The sequence below is a fragment of the Struthio camelus genome, chromosome 22 (assembly GCF_040807025.1).
Source record: "Struthio camelus isolate bStrCam1 chromosome 22, bStrCam1.hap1, whole genome shotgun sequence".
Lineage (NCBI taxonomy): Eukaryota > Metazoa > Chordata > Aves > Struthioniformes > Struthionidae > Struthio > Struthio camelus.
In genome coordinates this window covers 3,803,783-3,828,229 of record NC_090963.1, presented here as the reverse complement: position 1 = coordinate 3,828,229, position 24,447 = coordinate 3,803,783, and the positions used below count along the sequence as shown (strand labels likewise).

The 24,447-nt window shown below is 44.8% G+C and overlaps 1 protein-coding gene across 1 annotated transcript in view; it reads right to left on the bottom strand.

The window, feature by feature from the left end:
• Window positions 1-3,602: 3,602 nt before the first annotated feature.
• Window positions 3,603-24,447, bottom strand: part of POU2F3 (POU class 2 homeobox 3) — a 44,587-nt gene continuing 23,742 nt past the window's right edge. Inside the window, 10 exon segments of the mRNA XM_068916692.1 lie at window positions 3,603-5,308; window positions 6,250-6,382; window positions 6,964-7,030; window positions 8,674-8,835; window positions 10,140-10,276; window positions 11,153-11,294; window positions 11,664-11,846; window positions 12,617-12,699; window positions 15,991-16,093; window positions 17,714-17,818. Coding sequence (XP_068772793.1) covers window positions 5,269-5,308; window positions 6,250-6,382; window positions 6,964-7,030; window positions 8,674-8,835; window positions 10,140-10,276; window positions 11,153-11,294; window positions 11,664-11,846; window positions 12,617-12,699; window positions 15,991-16,093; window positions 17,714-17,818 — 1,155 coding nt within the window. The 3' untranslated portion in view covers window positions 3,603-5,268.

Below are 24,447 nucleotides of genomic sequence, written 5' to 3'. Positions count from 1 at the left end.
GGTTTCAGGCACTTGGGCTTCTTCTGCAGCAGATCGGGTAGTTCAGGAGATGGTGCGTGTTCTTACAGCCTCTGCCAGGCACGGCTGCCTGCGAGCAATTGTTCCCTGCGTTGCTACTTTATGCCGTGGGAGGTGACTCAAAGACTTGGAAAGCTGGAATTTCCTGCCCCGTATTTTTTGTATCCCTTGCCGCTGCTGCCGTGAGACTGGACCTATTCCTAGAAACAGGGGAACACAGACGTTTCCCTCGCAACTGCAGCTCTTTGTGAAACGAGCGCGTGGCCAAACAGCAGCTGCTAGTGTATGTTTTCCCAATCAGGACCTGTTTATCAATAAACTTGAGAGCCACTTTATTGTATTTGTAAACTTGTCAGTGTATGTCAGCTCTTGTGGTGTGTTTGCGCAGCACCTGGCGCGGCCTGGCTTTGGTCTCGGCTGCAGTACAAACGGGCAGATGCTATTACCCAGCGTTTAATACATTTGCGATTTCCCTCCCTGGCTTTCAGAAATCATCTTCCCAGGTTTACTCAGTGCTGCTGTGGTGAGCAAACCAATTAGAGGAAGTTCTGAAAATGAAATGGAATCATCCTCACTACTTTGGAGCCAGATTGTGATCTTAACGTATCTTTTTTATATTATAAAAATGCATATGTTTACAGTAACTTAGAAATTATTACTGTAAATAGTAACTTGCCTTTCACAATTTTATTTTTGGTCTTTTTTTACAAAGAGGCTCACAAGCCTTTGGGAGCATTTACAGCAGGTTTTAGCAGGCTGTCTGTCAACTGTCCCTGAAATCAATAGCTGAGTTACAGCCCAGATAACAGATATTGGATTGATACAGAAATTATCAGGTAAATTTTGCAGGCTGGGGATGTAAAGGCCATCAAAATAGTCACTTCTGAGTTTTTAAATCAATAGTGTTAGTCTATGAAATAGTTCTAGATTTTTCACAGATCTAAATGAGCTGGAAGATAGAGCTTTGCCTGGGGTAGGTGTAATCACACCCTCAGTCACAGTCATCACATGAACGATACTACTTGGCATGCGTTGAGGCCTGGGAGAAGGGAAGGATTATCTTTGCTATTGTGTAATAGGGATTAAGTGATTTGCCCAAGGTCACACAGGAAGTGGGGGAATAAGCTGTAAAATAAGGCCAGGTGTCCCAAGGTTCAGATTTGTGGTATAAGTTCATTCTTCCTATCTGTTAGCCTTTAAATACTCATAATAGCCAGAATTTAAACCATACAAATAAAAAACCATTGTCCTAGCTGTATGCCATCCTGAGAGGCACTTGTTTCCATTATGCAGTAGGGTATTAATTTTAAGAAAGTCTGCATCTTGGGAGGAAGGGGCTGGTGTGAGTCCTTCATGCTAGCTGAGCATCTTTTTCATGTGGAGTTGGCTTTGAATAAGGATCATAAACAAGTATCATAATATTATTGCTAACTCTGGGAGCTTCTTAGAGGGTCTTTATAATGACAGAGGCAGAGCCAGACATCTCTCTTCTTCATCCCTGGCCAGGGCTGTTGTTTGGTCAGAAGCCAGATCCTGCTAACTTTACTCGCAGGGTTGCAGAGCGCTCAGGATGGTCACGTGCAAATCACCTCTCAGTCTGGCACGAAAACGCATTGCTGAACTGTTCCAGCCTTCATCTTCCTCCTGTGGCTGCTGGCTGGCCCCTCACAGGAGTTTGAGCTCAGCGAGGGAGGCGTTTGAAGGAAAGGCCTCAGAGCAAAGGCAGCTCCTTGAGGGATGGGTTATGAATTTGCCATTTGTAACCTACACCCCTCATTTGTGACCTGCAACATCTCTTCTCCAAGGACGCAAGCCCACAGCAACGTACCTCGCAGGATGCAGCCTTGGCAGGTACGGTTGAGTCATCAATCCATATTGGCTTGTCTTAGAGCCCTGCGTGGTTCATCCCATCCCAGCTAAGGGACAGGAAAGGAAACCTCTCCCCCCACACTCCAGGACAGGTCAGTGCTTTGTTTTCTGGATAGATCTTTTTTTTAACTAGGAATTTAAATTTTCATGTAGAAAATCTACTTTCTTTCTTCTAATCTTTTAGACCAGTTAAAAGAGAAACACAGCTCTGGAAGGGCTTGTTTGGTGCATTAGCATGTTTTAGTTAAAAAGGAAAACAATTTTCTGCAGATTTGGTTACCGTTGTTCCTCCTTCCCTGCATCATTTTAGTACGTGTCCCTTAGTCCCATCCCACCGAACTCAGCAGAAACACCCCAGCTGTGCTGCTGTCACTGCTGGGTAGGATGACACCCTCAACACGCAGCAGCGAGACACTCTGTTCTCCTTTGTACTGACCACTGCCGCATCTCAGACAAGGATTATGCTGCCCCTCTTTAGAGAAAGGGTTGTTATAATGGCTAGCCAATACTTTATGGCTAGCTCCAGTTGGAAAACTTAGACTGAAACCCTTCCTCTCCTGCATTAAAAGCAGCCACCAGCCACCCGGCCAGTTTAAATCAGCTGTTTGTGTGAAATCAGTGGAAATGAATCACGTAAAACTCTTTGTTACTCTCAGTAACAAAGATCTTGTATGTGAATAAAAGCTATTAGCAACCCTTGGTGGTGTATACATGAGTGCATTTATAGAGGTCTTCCAGCGTTAGTGTCCAGCAGAGATGATGCAAGCTTTCCAGAGAGGCAGAGCCAGCGGTGGGGACAGCTGGATCACGTAACGCCTGCGGCAGAAGGGATCCAGGCAGGCCCAGAGACCCCAGCGGCAGCCCCGAGAGGTACGCGGGGAGAGAGGCGCTCCGTCTACCCCGCTGATCCCTTCTTCAGGGCCCGCCTGAGCTCCTTCTGGGAACCTACCACTATAAGAAGTGCCGTGGGGGCAAAGGACAGGGGCAAGTTCATGCAGGGAGTGCGCGTTTGCGTGATCAGTCCCTACGGCTGACCCAGGCAGGGAACAACCAGCGGAGTTTAAATGCCGTTGTTGTAGCACAGCTGTTCTAAAATGCTGTCGTAGTATCATTTCCTTGGCTGGGGGAGAATTTGTTTTTTTCCTAAAGAATCGTGTGATTAAGCTATACCGTAGGGACAAAAAAAAAAGGTATCTTTTGTAAGTCCTGCCAGCCCAACTGTAGAATGCAGTTCTCACAAGGACGTCCCTGTTATAGATGGTACTGGGAACCTTAAGAAATCTGCCAAGAAAACCCACCGACATAAGTCTAGACACTGGGCTCCATCTCATCTGTACCAAACCTGCCAAAGCCTAGCTTTAGCACAATTATATTCAAATCAATTGTTCCACATTCGTAAATAAAATCAGAAAGCAATGGAGAACAAGGCTTGAAACTGACCCTCTAAGCATGTAAGACAATTTAATTAATAGCTGAGAGAAGGGCCTTGGCAATTAGATGAGTTAGATGAACACTTCCCACCTACGTTTCTTCCTCTCCAAACATAAAATGTTTTTCCTTTTTTAGTCACAACAGATTCTGTTGCAAAAAAAAGGTTTCATTTCATTTTTATGTTTCTGCTAAAAAAAGGTTATGATGTAAGTATTTTAGTTAGAGGTAAATGGGGAGATGGCTGGGGAAATTCAGGAAACAGAAATACAGTTTGTCCCTTTTTTGCATTAGAATTTTTAAAAAATGATTTAATATTAAAAAACAAAAATATTTTTTTTTAATTTCCATTTCTTAAAGAAATGTTACCTTATCTTTTTCAGTCCTCCCTCATTGTTACCAGTGTCTGATTTTATAAAGAAACCTCACGTGAAGCAAAAAATGTAGCTCTAAATACTATGCATTTCCGGGGCTGATATTTTGTATAAAGGTAGCTGCGAAACTCTGAACGCCCACAGAATCACTATGGCAATAATTTCACAACTGGACAAGTAGATAAGAAACAATGGAATCAAATACATTTTTTTCCCTCAAAGAAGTGACAAAGGATAATTTTTCCTCAACCCCCCCCCCCCAAAAAAGCTCGCATTTAAGTAAAAAAAAGCCATCAGAAAAAAATACTACTACTAAAAAATGTCTATTTACACCCTATGAACCAGATACTCATTTACTCTAGTTCCACGGAATTAGTTACTTGTGCCCATTGACAACCTGACCGGGAATTTGTATTACTCAAGTCTATTTTAACAAAATTAAATATCTGCCACTTTTTGAGAGGAGAGCTGAAGAATAACCACAATTTCCCTGGCAATATGCTGTGAAAGTTGAAGTTTCAGATACTCTGGTGTCTCATGACATTAAGAAACACTTACGCACACACTCCAAGATTCACACCTGAGCAATACAAGGCATCCTCCCAGGAATGGAAGGGCACGCTGCACAGAACAGGCAAGCTTCGTACCTTACTGACAATTCAGGAAAAACCAGAACACATGCCCGCCTCTCCTCCAGAGAGGCTGTTTTTTGTTTGGTATCAGATAAAGCCCATAGATAAATAAAAGAGGGAGGGTCAAGACTAATCCTTGGCCCATCAAATCAACACAATTTGCTTTTGTGTTCAGCGGAGTCAGAAGTTCACCCAAAGGTTTCAAACAGTGACATCCTCAGCGGGAGTGAGGCTAGCTGTGAACAATAACAAGACTTGGACACAAATTTTGCAAAAGGAGGCAATCTTTTTTTTTTAAGGGAAAAATTAGAAGGCTCTAAAATACTTAAAAAAAAAAAAAAGAAAGAGAATGAAATAACCTTAGAAACAGGGCAGAAGGGCTTAAAGCAAAGCAAGTTTGGTGGTGGATAAAGCACAGTGCCTTGGAAGTCTATTCAATACCAAGGCTCACATCTAGACGCAGGTCTCTGGTGAAATGAACTGGGTAACCTCGGCTCAGTTTGGGGGTTTATGGAACGTGTGCGTGATAGTAACATCATGATAGACCCTTCTTATGGGAAACTCTGCAATGAGTGAAGGGAAAAGACAGTCATGACATAGAAATCCTTCCAGATTAGAGATTGCCGAGCAATCCGGTGTGAATGCAGAGATTTGCAAGCAGAGGGCAGTGTTTCATGCTACTAGTGCTAAGCAAGGGATCATTCTTGAAGTGAATGCCTGGAAGAGTATTAAAATGTCACTGTTGGTGTTGAGAATCCTTGGGGAAAGTCAGCTGCAATTTGAGTCCCTGGAGAGGTCTGCTGCTCTGGGTTCCCCTAAACAAGACCTTCATTGGGCTGCATTTTGAAGGCACTGGAACGCCAGATGTTGCCCCAAGCATTGCTCCTAGAGAAGTTGGTCCATAGCTTGAAGTCAGAGCTCCTTTTACGCATGATGGAGGAGTCATCTCAGTGGAGGTAGGTAGGTTGATTCCATCGGTACCAAGATCTGTTTGCAACACAGGGAATAAGAGCTACAATTGCCGTACTGTTAACTTCTTCCCTTGAAATAAAAATCGTTATTCTGTTTGCAAGCCTACTTAGAATTGGCAGTCAGCAAATGACCTTTTGCTCCTATAAGAAGCTCACAGCAAGCCCCGTGTCTTTCTAAGCGACACCTTCCAATGTGCTTGTGACTTCACACGCTACGTGGCTGTTGGACTTCTTCCACATAAGAGGAGGTCTGACTCATGGCACAGGACTATCCATGACTCAGAAAGGCCAGCGGCAACAGGTAACGCCCTCTACTCTTGATTTTCTACTAACATAGCATCCTTGATGTCAGGTGCAGTGAGCAGCAGAAACTACAAATACAGAGAGGCTTCAACAGCACAGACTATGGCAGACACACGTTCAGTGGAATAGCTTGAAGGGCTCTGAGCCCGTATACGCGGCTTAATGCTTTTGTAGCATCTAAAGAAGATGCTTCTTTTCTTCTAAAGAAGAAACTCATCGTTCCTGTTTCATCTGCCACTGTGGACTTACTACTCTGTGACAGTACCTCTGGATGGCACTGCAGGAGAGAAACCTTGCTGTGGAGAAGGCTATCTAAAAAGAAACAGCAAAATAAGGCTTCCTCTGCTTCCTCCAGACAAGGAATTAGTTTAGAACAGCTCTTATGCTCTTCTACCCAGACTTTTTTTTGTTTTTAAAAGTAGCTCAATATTGCAGGCAAAACTGGATTTTCTATTTACCTGGAAGCAGAAAAACAGCTGTTTCCCAAGAAACTTCAGTTTAGATGTGAAACTTCATGTAATAGCACGGCACCACGTAGCTCCTTATCACTCTAGTATCTAAGGCCCAGATGTCCTTCTCTGAGGTCCCCTTGCTTCTCTCCCCAGCCCTCCAACGTCCTTGCCAAGGAGTAAGCTAGAGACCCTGCTGCCTTACCCTGAAGAGTTGAAACCGGATGAGTTCATTGCAGCTTTGGAGTTGCTCTGGGCTGTGCTGGGGCTGCTGGCGTGGAGCACACTGCCGGGGGATGAGGGCCTGCTGGAGTTCCCAGGGGAACACGAGGATGTTACTGTGTAGCAGGAGAAAGCAGAGTGAGGCTGGGCTCTCCTTTCCTGCCACAGCCCAAGCACTCCCACCATCCTGTATCCGTCCCATTGCTGTCCTGATTCACTGCCCGCCCTGCAGCAGCAAGGACGCTGAATCTGTGCCCTGACTGCGGAGTGAGCAGGGGTCTCCAGGACTGCCCTCCCTGTAGCGGGTGATTTCTATCAGAATGCATTGTCCCTCCAGGAGGAGATTCTGCCAGTGCTCTGCTGAAGAACTGCAGTAGCCTACCCCCAAAACGTTCCTCCTGTTTGGATTTTAGGTGTCCCTGGCTCCCAGACCTAAACATCCCAGTAAAATTTGCCTAGGATTATCCTGGGAATAATACTGTGTCCAGGAAGCTTTCCACCTCCTTCTTCCGGACAAGAGAGACATGGCCGTTCATACCCCTGTGTACCAGTTATGTGGGGCTATTTTCTCTGGCCAGACCCAAGGGCCTTATTAAGAGTAGCCTGTAATCGTGGCTTAGAAACTAACCGGTCACAGAGCAAGAGCAAAGCAAAGAGGGAAGGAAATGGGATGTGAGGCTGGTTTGTCATGGCTTACCAGTCCCAGGCATGGTGCTATGCACTGGATTGACGGAGAGGGGCCCCAAGGACCCTGAGGTAGAGACCTGGAGAGGAACAGAAGCAAACAGTGAGCAGCTGGCACTATGAGGCTACGGACCACAAGACGACTCTCCTTGCACATTCCCTTTCGAGTGTGCTGGCTCCCGGACAGATTTCTTATCTGCATAATTCTGGAACTCCCACATATACCTCTAGCCATATTGCAGCGCACATGCACAAGTCCTGGCCCTTGCAAAGAAACCAGAATGAGTCATACACATGCCCGGCACTCTCTACGCAGGCCTGAATTTATGGCTCAGCTAAGAAAAGCCTGATATTGTCAAATCCAAGTCAAACCTTTTGGAAGTGCTGTGGCCCAGCTGGTAGGAGGCACTGCTTTTTCAATATTTCAGATTGGATGTTCTCAGCCAGAAACACAGAGCTTACCCTGGTCCTGGGCAACAATAATTGCTTTTCATTTGTTCCTCTGAGGAGACCTTAATGGGTGAGAATTCTCAGGTCACAATTAGTAACTGGGTGGCTGTCATCAAGGTGAGCCTGGGGCACCTGTTGTTCCACTGTGGTACTCTACGTGTGACGCGTTGTTCAGAGTGACTGATGAACAAGCGCATACTTCATATGACACAGTCACGGGAAAACTATTCACTCAAGCTACTGCTTTAAAAATTCATGGCTTGCCGGCAGCATTTTGTTTTTTCAACTCTAGGCCAAATGTGTTATGCAACAAGTGCCCAAGGTTCTTGTGATATTTGCCTACCTTCTGATGGACCACTCGTCCACTTGTTGCACAGTATGCGTGAGGAACTCAGAAGATTCCAAGATAAAATATCACTTGCGAGTAGGTACTCTCCCTACCATTCACATGTGCTCCAGCACCAATAACACTGCAGAGAGGTTTCTATTACCTTTATACGTGGAAGAAACCCATTCACTAGCAGAAACACAACAGTAGCTTGTTATCCACAATAGCCACTCTGCCAGTAAATTACAAGGGCACCCTTTCACTAACTCCTACAGCAGTTTCTCTTTTCCTGATCCTTCCTGGCAACGAAAATATGCTCATCAAAACATGAATATATAACACATGAAAAGGACAAATAATGCTACTGAAGCGTATTCTGTGTTTCTGCACAGATGCAAAACAACGAACTGCGGGACAGCTGTTAGGTTTCAGAGTTAACCACCCTACTGAGATGACTGGATGTCTTTCTCATTCCTTAGAAGGCTGATTTCTCCGCCACTAGTTTTGAAAAGCTTTTATTTTTTATTTTATTTATTTGAAAAGCTTTTATTTAAGGCTAAATATTTTGGTATGGCACTCCTGCTTGGATAAATTAGCCTATAATTAGAGTGATTTGTATGTTCTGAGAAACTTGTGTTTTCTTTCTACTGTTTTCATTATGAGAATAAAAAATTCTGTTCTGTCAATGAAGCCATGAGACTCCAGTCAGACTGGGATGCTGAGCATATTCCCAATCCTCGGCAAGCTCAGCTGCATCCCTACCCACTGCTGCAGCTGTATTCGCCCGCTGGACTGTGGGATGGGTGTGCAAGAATGCAGGGACCTGTGCCCACAAGGAAATGTCTTGCCTTGTTTCCTCCTGAAGCAAGCCCTGGTGTCTCCCCCCACCCTTTTCCCTTCTTGTCTAGGATAGCCAGTAGATCCTCTTAGTCCAACGTCTCTCACCAGTCTGGAATTGTAGATGGGTGATTTAATGGGGGATGGCATCGGGCAGCTGATCCGCTTTTCCTTCTGGCGCCGATTGCAGAACCAGACCCGAACCACCTCCTTTTCCATGGAGAGCTGCTCTGCTATTAATGAGATCTCCTCTGAACTGGGCTTGGGGTTCTGCTAAGAAAGGGCATGAGGTTAAAGAAAGGCCTGAAGAGCTCCAACTTACAGCATCAATGGATGCTTCTGCTGCTTGAAAGGCAGGAGAAAAAGAGTGAGGTTGAAGGGAGAAAATTTGCTTCTAAGGCAAAGAGTAAATATTTAGGTGAGAGATTATGTTCTGTGAACCAGAAAGTGCCTCTTATTCAGCATAAAGTCTCATGAAATCAATGGTGACGAATCACTGTTCCTGGCCCTGTTACTGCATAAAGCACCAAGCTCTTTGATCTTAACAGCACCCTCAACCATTGCTTGAGGGAAAGCTCAGGCTTGAGGGAAAGCTCAAGCTGACTGCTGGCCTTGCTATGACCATATAGGACATGTGAGCTCTGGGCACTGTTCGTACCTGAACCATCTCAGAGCAGCCATTTCCTCTCTTTCTTCCTCCATCCCTCCCTCATTTATAAATGCAAATAATAGCACCTGTCCTTTTTTAACTCACTTATTTTCTGGCGTGTTTAATAGTATTTAGCTCTATGGATTTTGATCTGTGTTGGAGACTTGACGGGAGAAAGACACCTAGCAGTGAGATGCCAAAACATATTTCCCCTTGCAAAGAACGTTTCATAGTAGCTATAAATGAGGTATCCATAATGATCTGGCAAAGGTTGTCTTTGGTTCTCATTAACAGCTTTCAAAGGAAAGTTCAATTTGATCAGATATGAGGGAGAAACCCAGAAAAAGTGAGGGCTGGTCAGAATGAATTTTGATGAAAAATTTTCAATGAGTGATTTAGTTTTGCTAACTTAAAGCCCTGTTTGCTCTCTGTTGCAATTTCCCTTGAAAATCTGGGTTCTTGAACAGTAAAAGGTCCCAAGTTTGAAACGATTCAGTAGCACCACCTGGAGTAACTAGTTCTGGTCCCTCTAAGCTCGCACAAGACCTGCTTAACGGGGCCTCCATTTCCTGTGATGCACCACAGCCACCCAGGTCCCATGACAAACAACTTTAAGTCACAAAGAGAAGAGGCTGGTGTGCGCTATGAGATCCGCTTTGAACCAGGGCACCAATCAGTGGAAGAGAACAGGGAAGTGTGGCAATGAAACTGCAATTCCTTCAAAACAACATTCACTAAGGAAATAACTGAGCTTGATATCTTTGCTTTGACTTTTCCCGTTAACCCTTTCAAGCATTTTCTAACCAGCTATCACAAGGAGAAAAAAAGAAATCTCTTTTTTGAGGGTTCAGTGCTATTACTCAGATTTGGCAAATGCCAGACTCAGAAGGAAAGCTCACAACACGTTGAAAGATTTTCTCCTCACATCTTGAAATCTTTTCTCCAGCGTGGAACGAATGTTGGTCTCAATGCTGGTTCGCTTCTTTCTTTTCCGTCCAAACATCTCATTAACTGAGGGGTAGGAGTTGGGAGTGCTCGTGGAAGAATCCAAAGGAGCAGATTCTGGAGAAAGAAGGATGGGAAAAGTGATTTTGAAGAAGATCATCACTTGTTTTCATTCCTAGATCCTTCCTGGGAACTGTGGCCACTCCTAAAATAAGTAAAAGGTTCCTAGACTGTGGACACTCCTCTGAGGGAGAATATTATTAAAATTGCTTCAACAGTCCCAGATCAATGATCTTGTCCAAATCAGGAAACAAAATGAGAGTTCTAACGTTTTAATCCAGCCAGCTCTGTTGCGCACTATACATTTTCAAATGATGTAGTTTCACACAGTTAAAGGTTTTGACTCACGTCACTGGGATCAAGCCTCTGGTGGCTGAGACACCTCCTGACATAATAAATTGGTCAAATGTGTAACTCCTGAATGAAAGGTAAGGGGCAGGTCAAGCATGTGGGACTACTGCCACTCTACCGCCGGTTTGCAGCCCGTGGGATACCAAGCCAATGGCGTTGCTGCTGGGGATTCCCCTTGCAGTAATAACTTCCTTTTCTAATTACTGCTGATGAGCTGATCAGGAAAGGAGCCCCTTCCTACTCTTTCCAGTTTACACAAGGAGGGACTGAATGGACTAGCCCAGTGAACTGCCCTAGGCCATCCAACAGACCGTCAGCCGATGCGGGAAAGGACTGCCCCAGACACCAAACTGCAACGTGAAGCCTGTATTACTACCGTGAAAGGACAGATGCGGTTTGATATCTAGGTTCTTATGCAACCTGCTGTGTGATACACGGAGGAAAGCAGTCTGTGACCAGCTCACACAGGGAGCTAAAAGGCCGTAGCTCCATATTCCTGGTTTTTATAGGAGGTCCTTGGATGGATCCTCTCCTGTGCTTGCCAAGATCAGCAGCATTTCTGTAAATAGCAGTGTCACCTACCTGCATCACTCAGCCACTTCTCCAGCAGTGGTTTGAGCTTGCACATATTCTTAAAGCTGAGGTTGAGGGCCTCAAAGCGGGAAATGGTGGTCTGGCTGAAATCATTGCCATAGAGCTTCCCCATGGCAAGCCCGACGTCGCCCTGCCGGAGGGGATCTGAATCACGACATGAGCTGAGAAAGCCCCCTTACAGCTTCCCACTGTCTGAACACATTTCAGATCACTTTCCAAATAGATACAGCCTACTTTCCATGACCCGCCTTTGTGAGAGTGATTTCCTCTTCCTCCTGGAGTCTGCCCCACAGTCCCCAGCCTTCATATATTGAAAAAGGTGCATATAATGAGGTCATGGTAATGAAATACCAGAGAGGGTATTTGCAAAGGGATGCTCCCAGGAAGAAAATCTGTCTAATCTATCCCTTCCTCCATCCGCTCCTTTGCTACAAACTCCCCTGCCCCACATGTCCGTGTCACAAGTGACATCAACATTCTCATTCACAATACCGCTCACCTGTGTAAACCCTAATTTGATTCGCCTTTGTTTGAAAGTCTTAGCAAACTTTTCCAGCTCCTCCAGGTCACTGGGTTCCTCTGAAGCTCCTGAAGGAGTTAGGTGCTTTCCCACTTGCAAGTGCTGGGGTACGTCCAAGTGGGGTTCGACTGATGAGCCGGGGAGTCCTGAACGGCCCACAGCCTGATAAAAACAAACAAGCAAAAAGCATAGAAAGTCACAAGAACAGAAGAAAAAAAACCCCAAAAAGCAAAGCCAGTGTGATGAATGGGGTTGGATTCTGAGTCTCCACAAGCTGGCTGAGCTGAGTCTATGTCCCATGTAGGAACCTCTACCCCAATTTTGCTAGCTGGTAGGGAAAGAAAAGGGGGTTAGCTTCAGGCTAGCTTCGTGCACATATGTGGGAGTCGGGGATGGTGCCAGAGAGCATGGTAAATATCATGCAGATAGGATTATTTCTTGCCCTGCTAGGTAGCTGTTTTGATCGAATCCTGTTGCCTGGGTAGAAAGCAAGCAGCTGCGGTCAGAACATTTTAATGAGGAGAAAGCATATAAGGCAAATCTTGGATCAAAGGATGGAAATAGGGAAAAGGAGGGCTGTGATGGAAAAGCAGAGATAGAATAGTATATCTACCATTCAGATATCAACTTTCAAGTAGTCTGACTACTGAGCCCTTCGAGGGCAGCCGCAGGTGAGGGAGCAAAGAGCCGTGTAAAGGGGCAACCTCTTTCACTGCCTGGACACGAGCAAGGCATGTTAAACCTATGAACCTGGACAGCATCTGTGGATGAGGGCAAGGGAGAGAGGGAAGAAGAGCTAGAACACCACAGAATTACAAGAATTTTGCCTCGTGTAAATATGCCGTTGATCTGGGACCCCTTGGTGAACTCTAACGTGGTGCCCAGGTTTCCTTCAGTCCACCTTTTGCCCAGAAAGGCTGAGTGCGAGTTACCTGTGATGCTAAGCTGGGTCCCGGCTGGGAGAGGAGCAGGCTGCCCTGTTGCTGAGGGAAGGAAAGGATGTTTGGCTGCAAAGCTGAGGAGAGAAGAAGAGACACGTTTGATCAGACCAGCTCCTTCATCAGCATGCAGACAGCTGTACATCATACTGTGCTCTGCAGAAGAAAGGCTCAAGAAGCTCTGAATGGAAAACGTCAACCAGCTATTGTTCAAAATAACAGACTTCTGGCCATTACAAACGCAGATGGCTCTGATTTGGGTTATGAGAAAGTAAAGGATCTTTTCACGGCTTTTTATCCTGAAAGGGATTATTACAGTAATGATAGAGGTAAAATATTTCACCCACTGATCCCTGCACCTAGCTCATTAACCTGAGGTTGAACTAGGGCATAGATATTTTACATAAACATGTAACTTTGGTTTTAGAAAGATGCCAGGTAGCAGAGAATTTACTGCATCCTTAGTGGAGATTTCTCCCAATACTTAATCATTGTAACTACCAAAAAAGGTGCATCTTGTTTCCAATAAAAGCTTTGCCAACTTCAGCTTTCAGCCACTTTATTTTATTAAAAATACCTTGATCTTACTGTTAAGCTCATGAACCTATCCACTCTGCTTTCTATTACACAATTCATTTTGAGGTGTCATTTTGAAGCCATTTGACTCTTTTCTACCCTACTGTATTTCAAATAAATTGGATTTCTTTCGGAATCTAAAACTGACACGAAATGATGAAAGGAAAAAAGAGGGGATAGCTATAAAGCTAACAAAAAATAGTATTTATGGAGACGGTGTAATTGCTTAGTTGACAAACGGCCATGTAGAAGCCTGTATCCCTTACAGGGAACGTTCTAAAGGGTTTAGCAGGGACCAAAGCAGTATAGTTCCATGGAAACGTTGTCAGGTTCTGCAGGTCCATTGCAGTTGAAGCTTATAGAATTTAGTAAGGATTCAGAACCTTTCCTGAAACAGTCAATATGTTCTATTGATTTTAACTGACAATCATAGGAAAATCTATAGAAATGTATGGACTTCTGCCAAAAAGAGGGGGCAGGAGGGAGAAAAGATCGTCTTTAGAATCTCCTCCTGTTCCTCTCTCCTCTCGCTCTCTCCTTCTTTAATTTAGATCTGAATGTGCAGGATCCCATTTATTTATTTAGATTGGTGTTTCAATGAACCTTCTCTAATGCCAGAACAACTTTGAATTTCAAATCCAGGCTGGTAATGAGGTACACATTTTTAACAGTGAAGGTAATTAATCACCGGAATGGCTTGCCTAGGGACATGGTGGATGCTCTATCATTTGGAGTCTTTAAAATAATGATTGAACACCTTTGCAAAAGCTAAGCTCTAGCTCTAATGAAAATTACGGACTAGATTCAGGAATCTCTGGTTAGACAGCTGATGAGACTGAGGCTGTGTTTTTGTAAGATGAAGTCTTCAGCGGTGATACTTTGGCCGAAGGATTCCCAGCGTCTCCCTAGCTGCCTCTTTCAGTCTTTATACCACAGATTTCTGACCTCCCCCTTTTCCGAGTGTGCCAGCATTAGCTGTTTGAAGGGCTGCACAATGAATCAGATTAGAGCATAATGAGTCAGACCTGGGAATCTCTCTGGCTTAAAAGCGACTTCAAAACATTAAAATCAAACCAAAAAAACATCTAATCCTGGAAAAGCTGAACCCACAACCAAGTCCCTTTGGCCAGAGAAATCCATGAACTGATGTACCCATCAGCCAGAACTCAGGAAAAGTTGGGGATGTTCCCATGACAGTTCGAGGGATCATTTCAAGAACATCTCAGGCATCTTGCTGATAGGAAGAATGCTCCACCTGTACCCGTGCCAGACAACCAATTCCACAAAACTGATCCATGCCTTCACTTTCATTCTCCATTCCCTATGCATCCACACAGCACAGGGTCATTAACACTTGACAAGCGTCTATTCAAATGGAAGTGCTCTTGTACAAAGAGCTGGCTACTCTCCAGAATATTCATTCCTTATCAAGTTTGGAAGCAAAAGGGGTCATGCCCAAACAAGTGACCATCTGTTGGAGGGGTCATGCCAGCCAAAGGAAGTAACTTAACAGAAAAGACTATAGCTCTATAAAAGGAAGCAAGTTCTAATTTCTAGCATAGTGTATTTCCTATTACATATGAATAAATCAGGCGGTTAGCAATAGATAATCCTGTCCACGCCAGTTCAAAGAAACAACATCCTAGATTATTGTTAAATATATATCAAGTGGTTTCTTGATGCATGACTCAGCATTATTTGGCAGAGAGAAGAGTTCATGCATGTATGTCAATGAGAAACGGGTTTTCCGCTCAATTTGCCTACATTATAATGCTTTTCTTTCAGAGCATATATACCATTGCGTTCAAGGTGGTGGCATTTTGCGATATTAATTCTGAATTTTGGTCAATACAGTGGGACCTTTGTGCCTGAATAAAGCAAGGGCATGAGCAAAGGACCCAAGTCCTTTTGCAGCTGTCAAGTTATGAGATCAAGGTCTGTTCTTCCCACCACAAGCAGGCATAAAACGTCATTAAGGGTATGCCTGTGTCTCAGTGGTTTGAGAAATGCCCTAGGAAATGTTACATGTAAAAATAGAAACATGGGGACTTTCTCTGGCATGAGATTCAGTCCTCACTACCCTCTCATCTCTTTCATGAAGCTGGTTACACTCCATTTCAAAAGTGCTTAGGTCTCCCATCCTCTCCAGCCCCATGAATTGGAGTGAGATTTGGGAACAACCACTGGCAGTTTCAAACCTCTCGGTTCATTCCCAACCCCAAGTTGAATTGGAGTGAGATTTGGGAACAACCACTGGCAGTTTCAAACCTCTCGGTTCATTCCCAACCCCAAGTTGCTCGTGGCTAGGTTAGACCTGTTGTTCTGGTGCCAGTACCATCCTTTTACCCGAGCATCTCAGTTCCTTCCCTGGATTACTCTCCCTCTAAACTGCTTAGATCAGCTCAACTGCTCCTTAGCTTTCTGGAACAAACCCAACTGAAACCCAACTGGATGCTGTCCTGAATTTCAGAGGTGGGAGCCCTACCAAGCCTGCAAAGACTGGCCCCAAGGTGGCACTCTTGACGCGCACAAGTCACAGAGGGCAGGAGCCTCCCCAGAGCCGAATCCGTCCTGCAGCATCTACATGTGCAAAAGCTCATCCCAGGTGTGGGAACCAGCACAGGGGGAAGAGTTGGGGGCAATGTGTCTGGTAACACAACAGGAGAACAGACACAATCATGCTGGGAAAATTGTAGCAGACCAGATTCAAAGCAACAGCCATGAGAAGGGAGGTTCTTGCTAGATATGTATCTGCTTATAACAATACCCCTTTCAGCTTTTCTTGCTCTTACCTTGTTGCCCTGCCTGGGACTGAGAGAGAAGAAACTGGGGAACTGACTGCATATGACCAGGAAGCAATACAAGCTGCTGCAGGGTGTGAAGAGAGCTCATATCCTATAGGGAAAAGGAAAGGGAACAACAAAGCTCAAAAATGTCTGCTCTTTGCACAACATTGCCTCTCCAATAAAGTTCCCCTACTCCCTGCTCTTTTACAGTGTTCCTGACACCATTGCCACTTTTCATTTAAATGCCCATAAACTGCATGCGTGTAATCTGCCCACCGGTGAGCTACAGAGCCAGAGTTACTCCAGGATCCAAAGTTTTGAGCTGTATAAGAAAAATTCTGTGCATGCACAGACATCTGCATGGAGAATTGTCTGGTTTCACCTGAAATAAAAATTGGATCCTTGAAAACAACACTTTTGAGGGGCTGGCAATTAAAAATTTGGTTGTTAGAAATAACACCACCACCCTTTGGATCTCAGTTCCTTCCAGACAAACTGTTTTTAGAGAGCCGACTCCCTGACATTACACAGAGAAGATGCAGCTGACCCATTAGTCAAGCACTGAGAGACAGCTTTCTGCAGAACGCTCATTTTCCAGCCAGGGCTGTGCTGAGATGGGAAAGAAGCAAGGCCCATCAGCACTTGATTCTCTGCACCAAGAGCAAACACCAAGAGCAAACAGGCTGCAGTGGACTGGCCCAGCTGACAGATCCTAAATCACCTCCTGCTCTTTGCCACATAGCTGCTGAGAATTCCCCTGTCTCCAATCAGCAGTGCAGGCAATAGGTACTGAGAGACAAGGAGTGCATCCTAGCGCTCTTTTGCATGACTAGGGATCCCAGCCCTGGGTCCTTTGTTGGGGTTAGGGAATAAGTATTTGCATTCACTTGGGAGGGACAGCAAAATGCCCTAATTAGACCCACTTTCTTTAGAGCTACATTTTCTAAGGAGCTCATTACTCAATAAGATGAGCCCTCTGAGCTTCTCAAGAAGTGTTGTGAGGCCTTGGGGAACTTCAGCAGTCCCTGCATTGTGTAAGGGATCTGAATACCCTGTGCAAGAATGAGGGAAGAGATCAGTGAGCAGCTGTGTGGCCTTCTGGCATGCAAGCCCCACAGAAATTTAACAAGGTTTAGGTGCTAAACTCTGATTTTTTACATTAAGTTTAAAAAATATCCAGCAAGGAACAAATTTCTTCGCTGCCGTAACTCAGCTGGAACTAACAGAAGTAAGAATGGCTCTACTGGTTCTTCTAGCCTAGGACACGATGTCCAACAATGGCATTAATCAGACATTCAGGAAAGAGGAAGACCAGGGCGAACATGTCCAACACCTCCCCTTAGTGTTGTCTCAGTGTCCAACTATTTTTAGCTCCAGAGATTTCCTGACCCTCATGTGATTTGCTTACTTAGTAACCCTCAAAGGAAATCTCTTCCAAGGATGTGTCCAGTCTGCCTTTGAACCCGTATAGAACTTTCTTCATCCGTTGGCAAGGCACTACTCAGGTCTACAGGCTGCTGCAAAAGAGGCTGAGGAGTCGTCTGACTTTTGCCAAAACAGATTCACCTTCTCCAATTTAAGGTCCATCATACCTTCAAGTCTCCTTTTGCCACTGTCAAAAAGTGTATCTAATTTGGCAAGTGTCTCTCAAAAGCTGCCTTTTCTCTGGAGATTCACTAATCAGGGCCATTTAGAACTTCTGGATTCCTGGATTTGCACAGTCACTTACCCCTGCTATTTGGCTTCCAGGCATCATTGATGATCCCTGTACAAGGTGACCAGATCTGGGGGGAATTGTAGATTGCAAGGAGTCGCTGAGGTCTTCGGTTTTAATCTGGAAAAGAGCAAAGTAATTGTAGTGTTAGGGAACTGACAGAAACAAGGAGATACAGGAAATCAGGACAGCAAGAGGTCTGAGAGGGTGGAAGAGATAGGGAACTCCTTTCAGAGGAAGGCTAGAGGTGAGGGCATGCCGGTTCCATCCCTGGCTTTGCAGAAAGACATAGGTCATTTTGCGCTTCTGCTTCCCAGTCTATAACATGGGCATAATTTTTCTGCTCTGCCAAACCAAGAGAGGGCCTGCAGTTTGCTCAATTCAAGCACATTAAGTAAAGCACTTTGGACAGTACCCTAGTTCCAGCGGCTTAGCAGCTTTTAAAGCGTGCATATAAGTGCTTTCCTCAGACAAGGCACTGACAGTTCCACGTTTTGTGGAATTATTAGAAAGATGGAATGCAATTCCCCTTTATAGATCACCAGTTACAATCCTATAGTGGGGTTAGCTATAGATGACCTCTCATTCTGTTCTGCAGGTAACAGTGAGGGGATATAAGGGAACAGGAAAGGAAAGATTAGGGAGTAAAAGACCTTGAAAAGTGGCATAATCTTCCAGATTTGGAAATGAACTGCTGCAAGCATGAAAAAGTGTTTGCTCAGATTTTACCAGAAAAATACAAAAACTGGGAAAAATAGTTCATTGTACTGATCTGGCAAGGAAAAATCTGCTTCCTTAGCTAGAACAAGCTGTGGAGAAAAATCTGGCAAACTTTGCGCGCACCAGCCCTTTGTCTAGTGGCCGCTTTGCCCTACTTTAATGTTCAAGAAAAACTCCTGTCTACAAAAATCAGGACTTTTGAGTCCACATTCTTAAGAGCGATATTTACCCAGAGACAAGAACTAAATCATTGAATCTGGTTTATTTCATATTCTCCATGTTCATTTTTAACATCGCTGCTATGTAAGAAACCTGTTATATCCCTTTGTACTAGCTAGTCTCTAGGTAAAACTGACTAGGACAGGAGAGAAGGGTTAGGAAACCTGTCTGGGAGATTTTAGAAGTTTTTAAATAAGTTTGAGAAAGCTCCCTGAAGAATTTCTATTCTCAGATGCCACTCAGGAGACAGAAAGGTCTTACAGATCTCTTCTAATATGTCTTTTCTAAGAAAGGATCCAAGCAATTTCCAGTCTCAGGCTCAGGTTATTCTCAAGCTTGAGAATACCTGGAACAAGGTTCAGATCAGTAGTCCCATTCCTAATCTAAACTTTTCCAGCGTGAGAAGATGCTCCAGCTTCCACAGACTGAAAAAGCCAGGAAGGCACCAGAACGGACAGGTCTTGAAAATGCTGTCCATGGGCTCAGCATCACACACTCACTCTTACTACCTGGGCTAAACCTCACCACCTCCCATTAAAGAACGCCAAAGTCCAGCATCCCCAAAGAGATCAGTAGCCTCGTTTGCCCGTGTTTTGCAGCGCTTTTGTTGGCTTTAGGTCATACAGCCTCCTACCAGCAGAGGGGGACAAGAAATTCACCTTTTAGAAATAATCGGCCAAGTGAATATTTTTGTCCAGGGAAGCTTTTTTTTAAATCTGAGTAAAGCAAACAAATGCAAAAGGCTCCACAAGAGATAGCCCGAAGGAGAAAATGTGAGCCCAAGATGGTCTCAGTTCAGTGCAAGGAGCTGGCCCTGTAAACATTGATCTCTGCATTGCAGAAGGTGCTGTGCAGAGGGAAAAGAATTACAACATCTCCTTTCATTACAGCTATAGGTCTGGACGCTGCTGAAACTAGTTTTGCAATCATACTAGCACCTTGCTAAAAGACTTATATATGCTATGAGTTCCAGTTCTTTCCTACCTTTCACGTTGGCATGATCATCACTCTTAGCCCGACGAAAAAAATCGCTTCTTGATCACTATCAATGCGGAGAGTGTTTAAGTTACTAAATGTCAGACGAAAGGCTCAGGAGAATACACCGTTACCCCTGAGCCATCCAGTCACCACAGGCAAATGGTTTTATGCATGCTTGCTTTTCTTTCCAAGGGTGCATTTAAAAAAAAGGTAATCCAAGCCAAAAAGTAAAAATAAATACAAAAAATAAATAGATTACCCTTGCTTGCAATTCATATGTGTCTGCCTCATACAGGGCAGTCATCCAAGCCTGAACAACCCCAAAAAGAAAAGATATCGGCGTCTTAGAGAACAAAGTACTTGATCCCGTCTAAGTTAAGATCCCAAAAGGAGTGGAGTGTTGAAGAAGCACGAGCCATTTCCAAACTGAAATCAATTTTTACAGCTGCCAAATGGAGTGATTTGGAAGCGTTCCAGGCTGAAAGGGGTGTGTAGCTGCATCCCGGCATCACACAACATGAGAACGGGAGGTGGGTTTGGCAAAGGACTGGTTCCCAATTTAAAAACAACAACATCTCCCACTGCTCCTTCCCCCGTCCCTGGAATCCTCTAGCTTTCGCCTGCACAGTAGGTGGGAACCTGGGCGTTCCCAACAAATCCTTCTCCTCTCCGCCTTTTTTCATTGGTTTTAGACTCGAATTTACTTCTCCCTCCTCTTCCTCTCCCCAGCAGGCCTGCAGCTGGCTAATTGTTCATTAGTGTGAGTTCGGGATATATCCAAAACCCAACATTTGGGATGGTTTATGCAAATCCTTCACTTTCATTTTTTCCCTGGCTAGACCGGCATTATTACCAACTGTATGTTAAAAAAACCCAAACCAAAAACCCCAAAAAACCACACACATTGTGGGCGAGGCCACTCAGTATCATAAGACTCACTTAAAATAATGTAAATTTCATATTAATAAAACAAGAGCAGGAGTCGCCTTGTTTCTCAGTGCATCCGAGTCACGTTTGCAGGCAATTTCTGCAACTGTGAGAGAAAATGTTCATTACAGACACCAAGAAAGTTGAAACTGTCACAGAATCATCTCACTTAGGTATATCAGGAGACCCATGATAAAACCCTGCAAGTGAGCAACAGTGAATTAGTTAACAAAATCAGAACCAAATCCTACTGTCCAGGATCTTGATTTTACACGGTGATGGAGGCGGATGGGGGAACAGGGAACAAGAAGTCACTGAAAACAAACGCAGGTTTCTTCCCGCTGTATTTGATTTGGTGAAATTATGCAATCTAAGGAAAAATACACTTGCAAAACAGTGGTATGAAATGATGCAGTGCAAAGATATTGTGCTCGCTAACAGCTGAAGAGAGGCGCAGAGCCTATATTGTCAGCTGCGGATCCACAGGTTGCTGCCCCTTGGGCTGGAGGGGAGTCTCCAGGCAGGGGTGGGAGCACGTTAGAGCTCCTCTCGAGGAGGTAACGGCAGGTGGCGGCACCAGTACACAAAGCTACTGAGGGCTTCTCTGGGATAGAATCACACTTGCAGATCTCTAGTGGATGTTTTCACGGCCTTAAAATAGGGCCAGCTGCCCCCAAGCAAACAAAGTGAAAAACATAGGAAGAGTGACTGGATGGAAGTAGCGTCCCTTCCTTGGTTGGCTAGAGCGCCTGCTGGGCCTGGCCAATGATGGATTGTTTCTTACCTATCTCTGGCCTAAAAACAAAAACAAAAAGGAAAACAAACTAAGACACATATTGAGGGCGATGGAAAATGATCAAAGCTCTTCAGCTTCCTTGCGTAACCGATTTGTGGAAGGTGTTTCATAAACATTTCATAAGAAGGAGAATTATGAAGAAAACATCTCCCAACCTGCCTGCAATTACTGCACAGACTCTTCCTTACCAGTAGGAAGAAGGGGAGGAAAAAAAAAAGTATATCTGTTTTGTAACTGATCTGTGAACTTTTTGGCAAACATTAGGTTCATGAAAACAACCTGCAGACATATTGCAAAGCTGTAAAAAAAACAGCTTTACATGAGGAAGTTGGAAAGATTCATGTTAGCTGCTCCGATCTCACTGCGTGGAAGGCCATGCCCTTCTGAGATAGACAGACCGACTGACCGACCGACTGACCCACATTTGACCCACTGAACTGACAGCTGGATGCCATTGGTTGGAGAAGACTTTGGCTGCAGCCCTCTTTGTATAAAGCCAGCTCTGCTGCCTGGGTGGGCTGGAGATACTTTCCAAACTGCCCGTGTTTAAGAGATCAATGACCAATTCAAGAAGTGAACTAAGCGTGTATGACTGGATGGGTCACTACTCGCTGGCAATCTAAATTGCTCTTCATTCTCTGTTAGACACCAAAGCCAGTGGCCTGAATACAGCCCCAAGCCACCTCCTTTTGATGAGCGCTTCTGATGTCATGTTAGCACCAATCCGTCATCCTGGTCGCAAAAGTGGGACTGACCGCCTGAGTCAGCACCCAGCTTGGACGTTTTCCCCAAAGCCCGATAACATTTCCCCCTACCCTGCCAGAGTGAGGCCGTTAAAGCCATGTCAGATTTTGCCATCACCAACAATCAGGCAGGAACTGTGACTATTACTGCAAAGCCCAACTCTGAGTGCAGAAGACAATCACATTCATTGTGTAGTTTCTGTTTAGAGGGTAACCTCTTCGAAACAGATATTTATCTACCTTAACATCTGGCTTATCTCACAGTCGGCAACTCACAACTGTTTAAGAATTCAGCTCATTCACTTCCCTCCCTCCCCCATCCCGAAATGGTATGGCTATTTTACTGGATAGAAGGCAATCATCTGGTGCACAGGGAATTAAGAGGACCTGAATTAATTTCCCCTCGCCAAAAAAGAAGAGCAGGGTTCTCTCATGGTTGAAATTGTTCCCAAAGCACTATTTAACACAATAGGGTTGTCTGAAATTGCCCCATAGTGATTTGCCTGAAGTCAAAGGGAGGAAGTTTTATGACAGAAACTGGCATCAAAACTAGATCCAAGGCTATTGCAGTTAACGAAGCCTTCTCACCTTCTAATGGCTCAAGCGCACTTCTCTGTGAATTACCTGTGCATGCGGGCACCATAAAATAAAAAAAATACACTAATAATAAATTATAGCAATAATAATAATGGGCTTGCAATTACTATTTCCACATGTACTATCCTGCATGTACAGCAAGGCTTAAAAACACCCAGGAAAAAGACCGAAAACCCTTACGGCAACACAATGAGGTTCACCTATAAATTCTGATATCCTTTCACACTGAGGGGTGCAAATTTCGGAAACTGTCAGTATGACAGAAGTAGAAGTAATCCCACGGTGAATGCCAAACAGACTACATCCTAAAGCTCAGTAATGACAGCACACTGAAAAATTAAAATGTAGTCCCTAACCTCAACACACCTGCACTGCAGCTTTATGAGCCCTCTGAGTTTATTAATTGAGGCCTGATCTGATATACCTTATCCTCTGTGCTCCAGCCCAGGATGTTAACAGTTGAGCCTTAGCCATAGTAAGAGTGGGGGTGGAAATTCAAAACTTTAAATGTAACTGAGCTACATGCCTCACAAAGGAAAACCAACAGAACGACACTCGGCTTTGCAGCCACAGGCTTTCCGACATGGCATTTCCCTGGCGTTTTTGCTTTGAAAAATAGAACAGGAAAAAGAAAGACGTCACCCCTCTCTCCAGTGTGCTGAATGACAAACCTGAAAATAATCACGTGTAGCACAGCAGGCTTCAAAAGCAGGGGCTGGTCAAGGGAGAGGAGAAACAAAAAGGGAGGTGGGGAGAACATCTGCTCCGAACGGCTACTCTCATATGAGCACGCGCTCAGATAGACACATTCTGACTAAGTGTGGCACTTCGTTGAAGACTGCGCTGTCTGTCAGATCCTCAGAAGCACAGAAGCTAGCGAGTGCTTTTGTATGGCAATCCGTGTTCAGAGAGCACAAAACTGGCAAAAAGATACCAAAACCCAAAAATTTTCGGCATCTTCAGCGTTCTCTTTGTACTCAAGCATGTGGTGCTTTCTCTGCTAAGGCCTGTGGACATGCCAAGTTGGAAGTATTGAAAAAAAGAGGAGGGGAAGATGCCATTTTCTTGGTCAGAATAGTGAGAACCTCCAAACAAAGCATGGAAAACAGTTTCACCACCATAAAGCCTCTGATTTCTCCCACGGCTCCATTCCAGGACTCTCCCTGCCCATTCTTCCCTAGCCATACCCAGCCTGGAGGTCCTGTCCTTCTGCCCCAGACTTCTCATACGTTGCAGCGCTACTCCTTGCATCTCTCAATTTCACTTGCCCAACTTCCAAAGCTCTCCAGAACTCCACCTCTGCCTACACCTTTGTGCTTATCTCTTCTGCTCCCACCCTGGGCTGCATCCCTGCCCCTTTCCTTATCAATCTAATTTCACATACAGTAGGCTTCATGGCTTCTCCCGTGCCCTCTTGCATGCTCACACAGGTCCCTTGGAGCCTAATCATGTTCCTGTTGAAGTCAGCAGCAAAGCTGCCTTACTGGGCTTTGCTGGGGCCACGATCAGTCCCTTAAATGTTCTCCAAATTCCCTGCATGAAGATTTTCCCCTTTCCATGGATCTCTGGATAGGAGGAGCAGACTGGGCTTGCTCTGTGTTCTCTGCGCTGTTGGCCAATAAGAAAATCATCTAAATACCTGGCACTGCCTCCCTGCTGCACAGTACCGATGTCCCTGGGTCAGTCATCCGTGAGGAGGACAGAGCATTGCCTGACAGCAAGACACAGGAATCGTAGTGCAGGTACCTCTCAGTAGCAAGGCGCTTTCC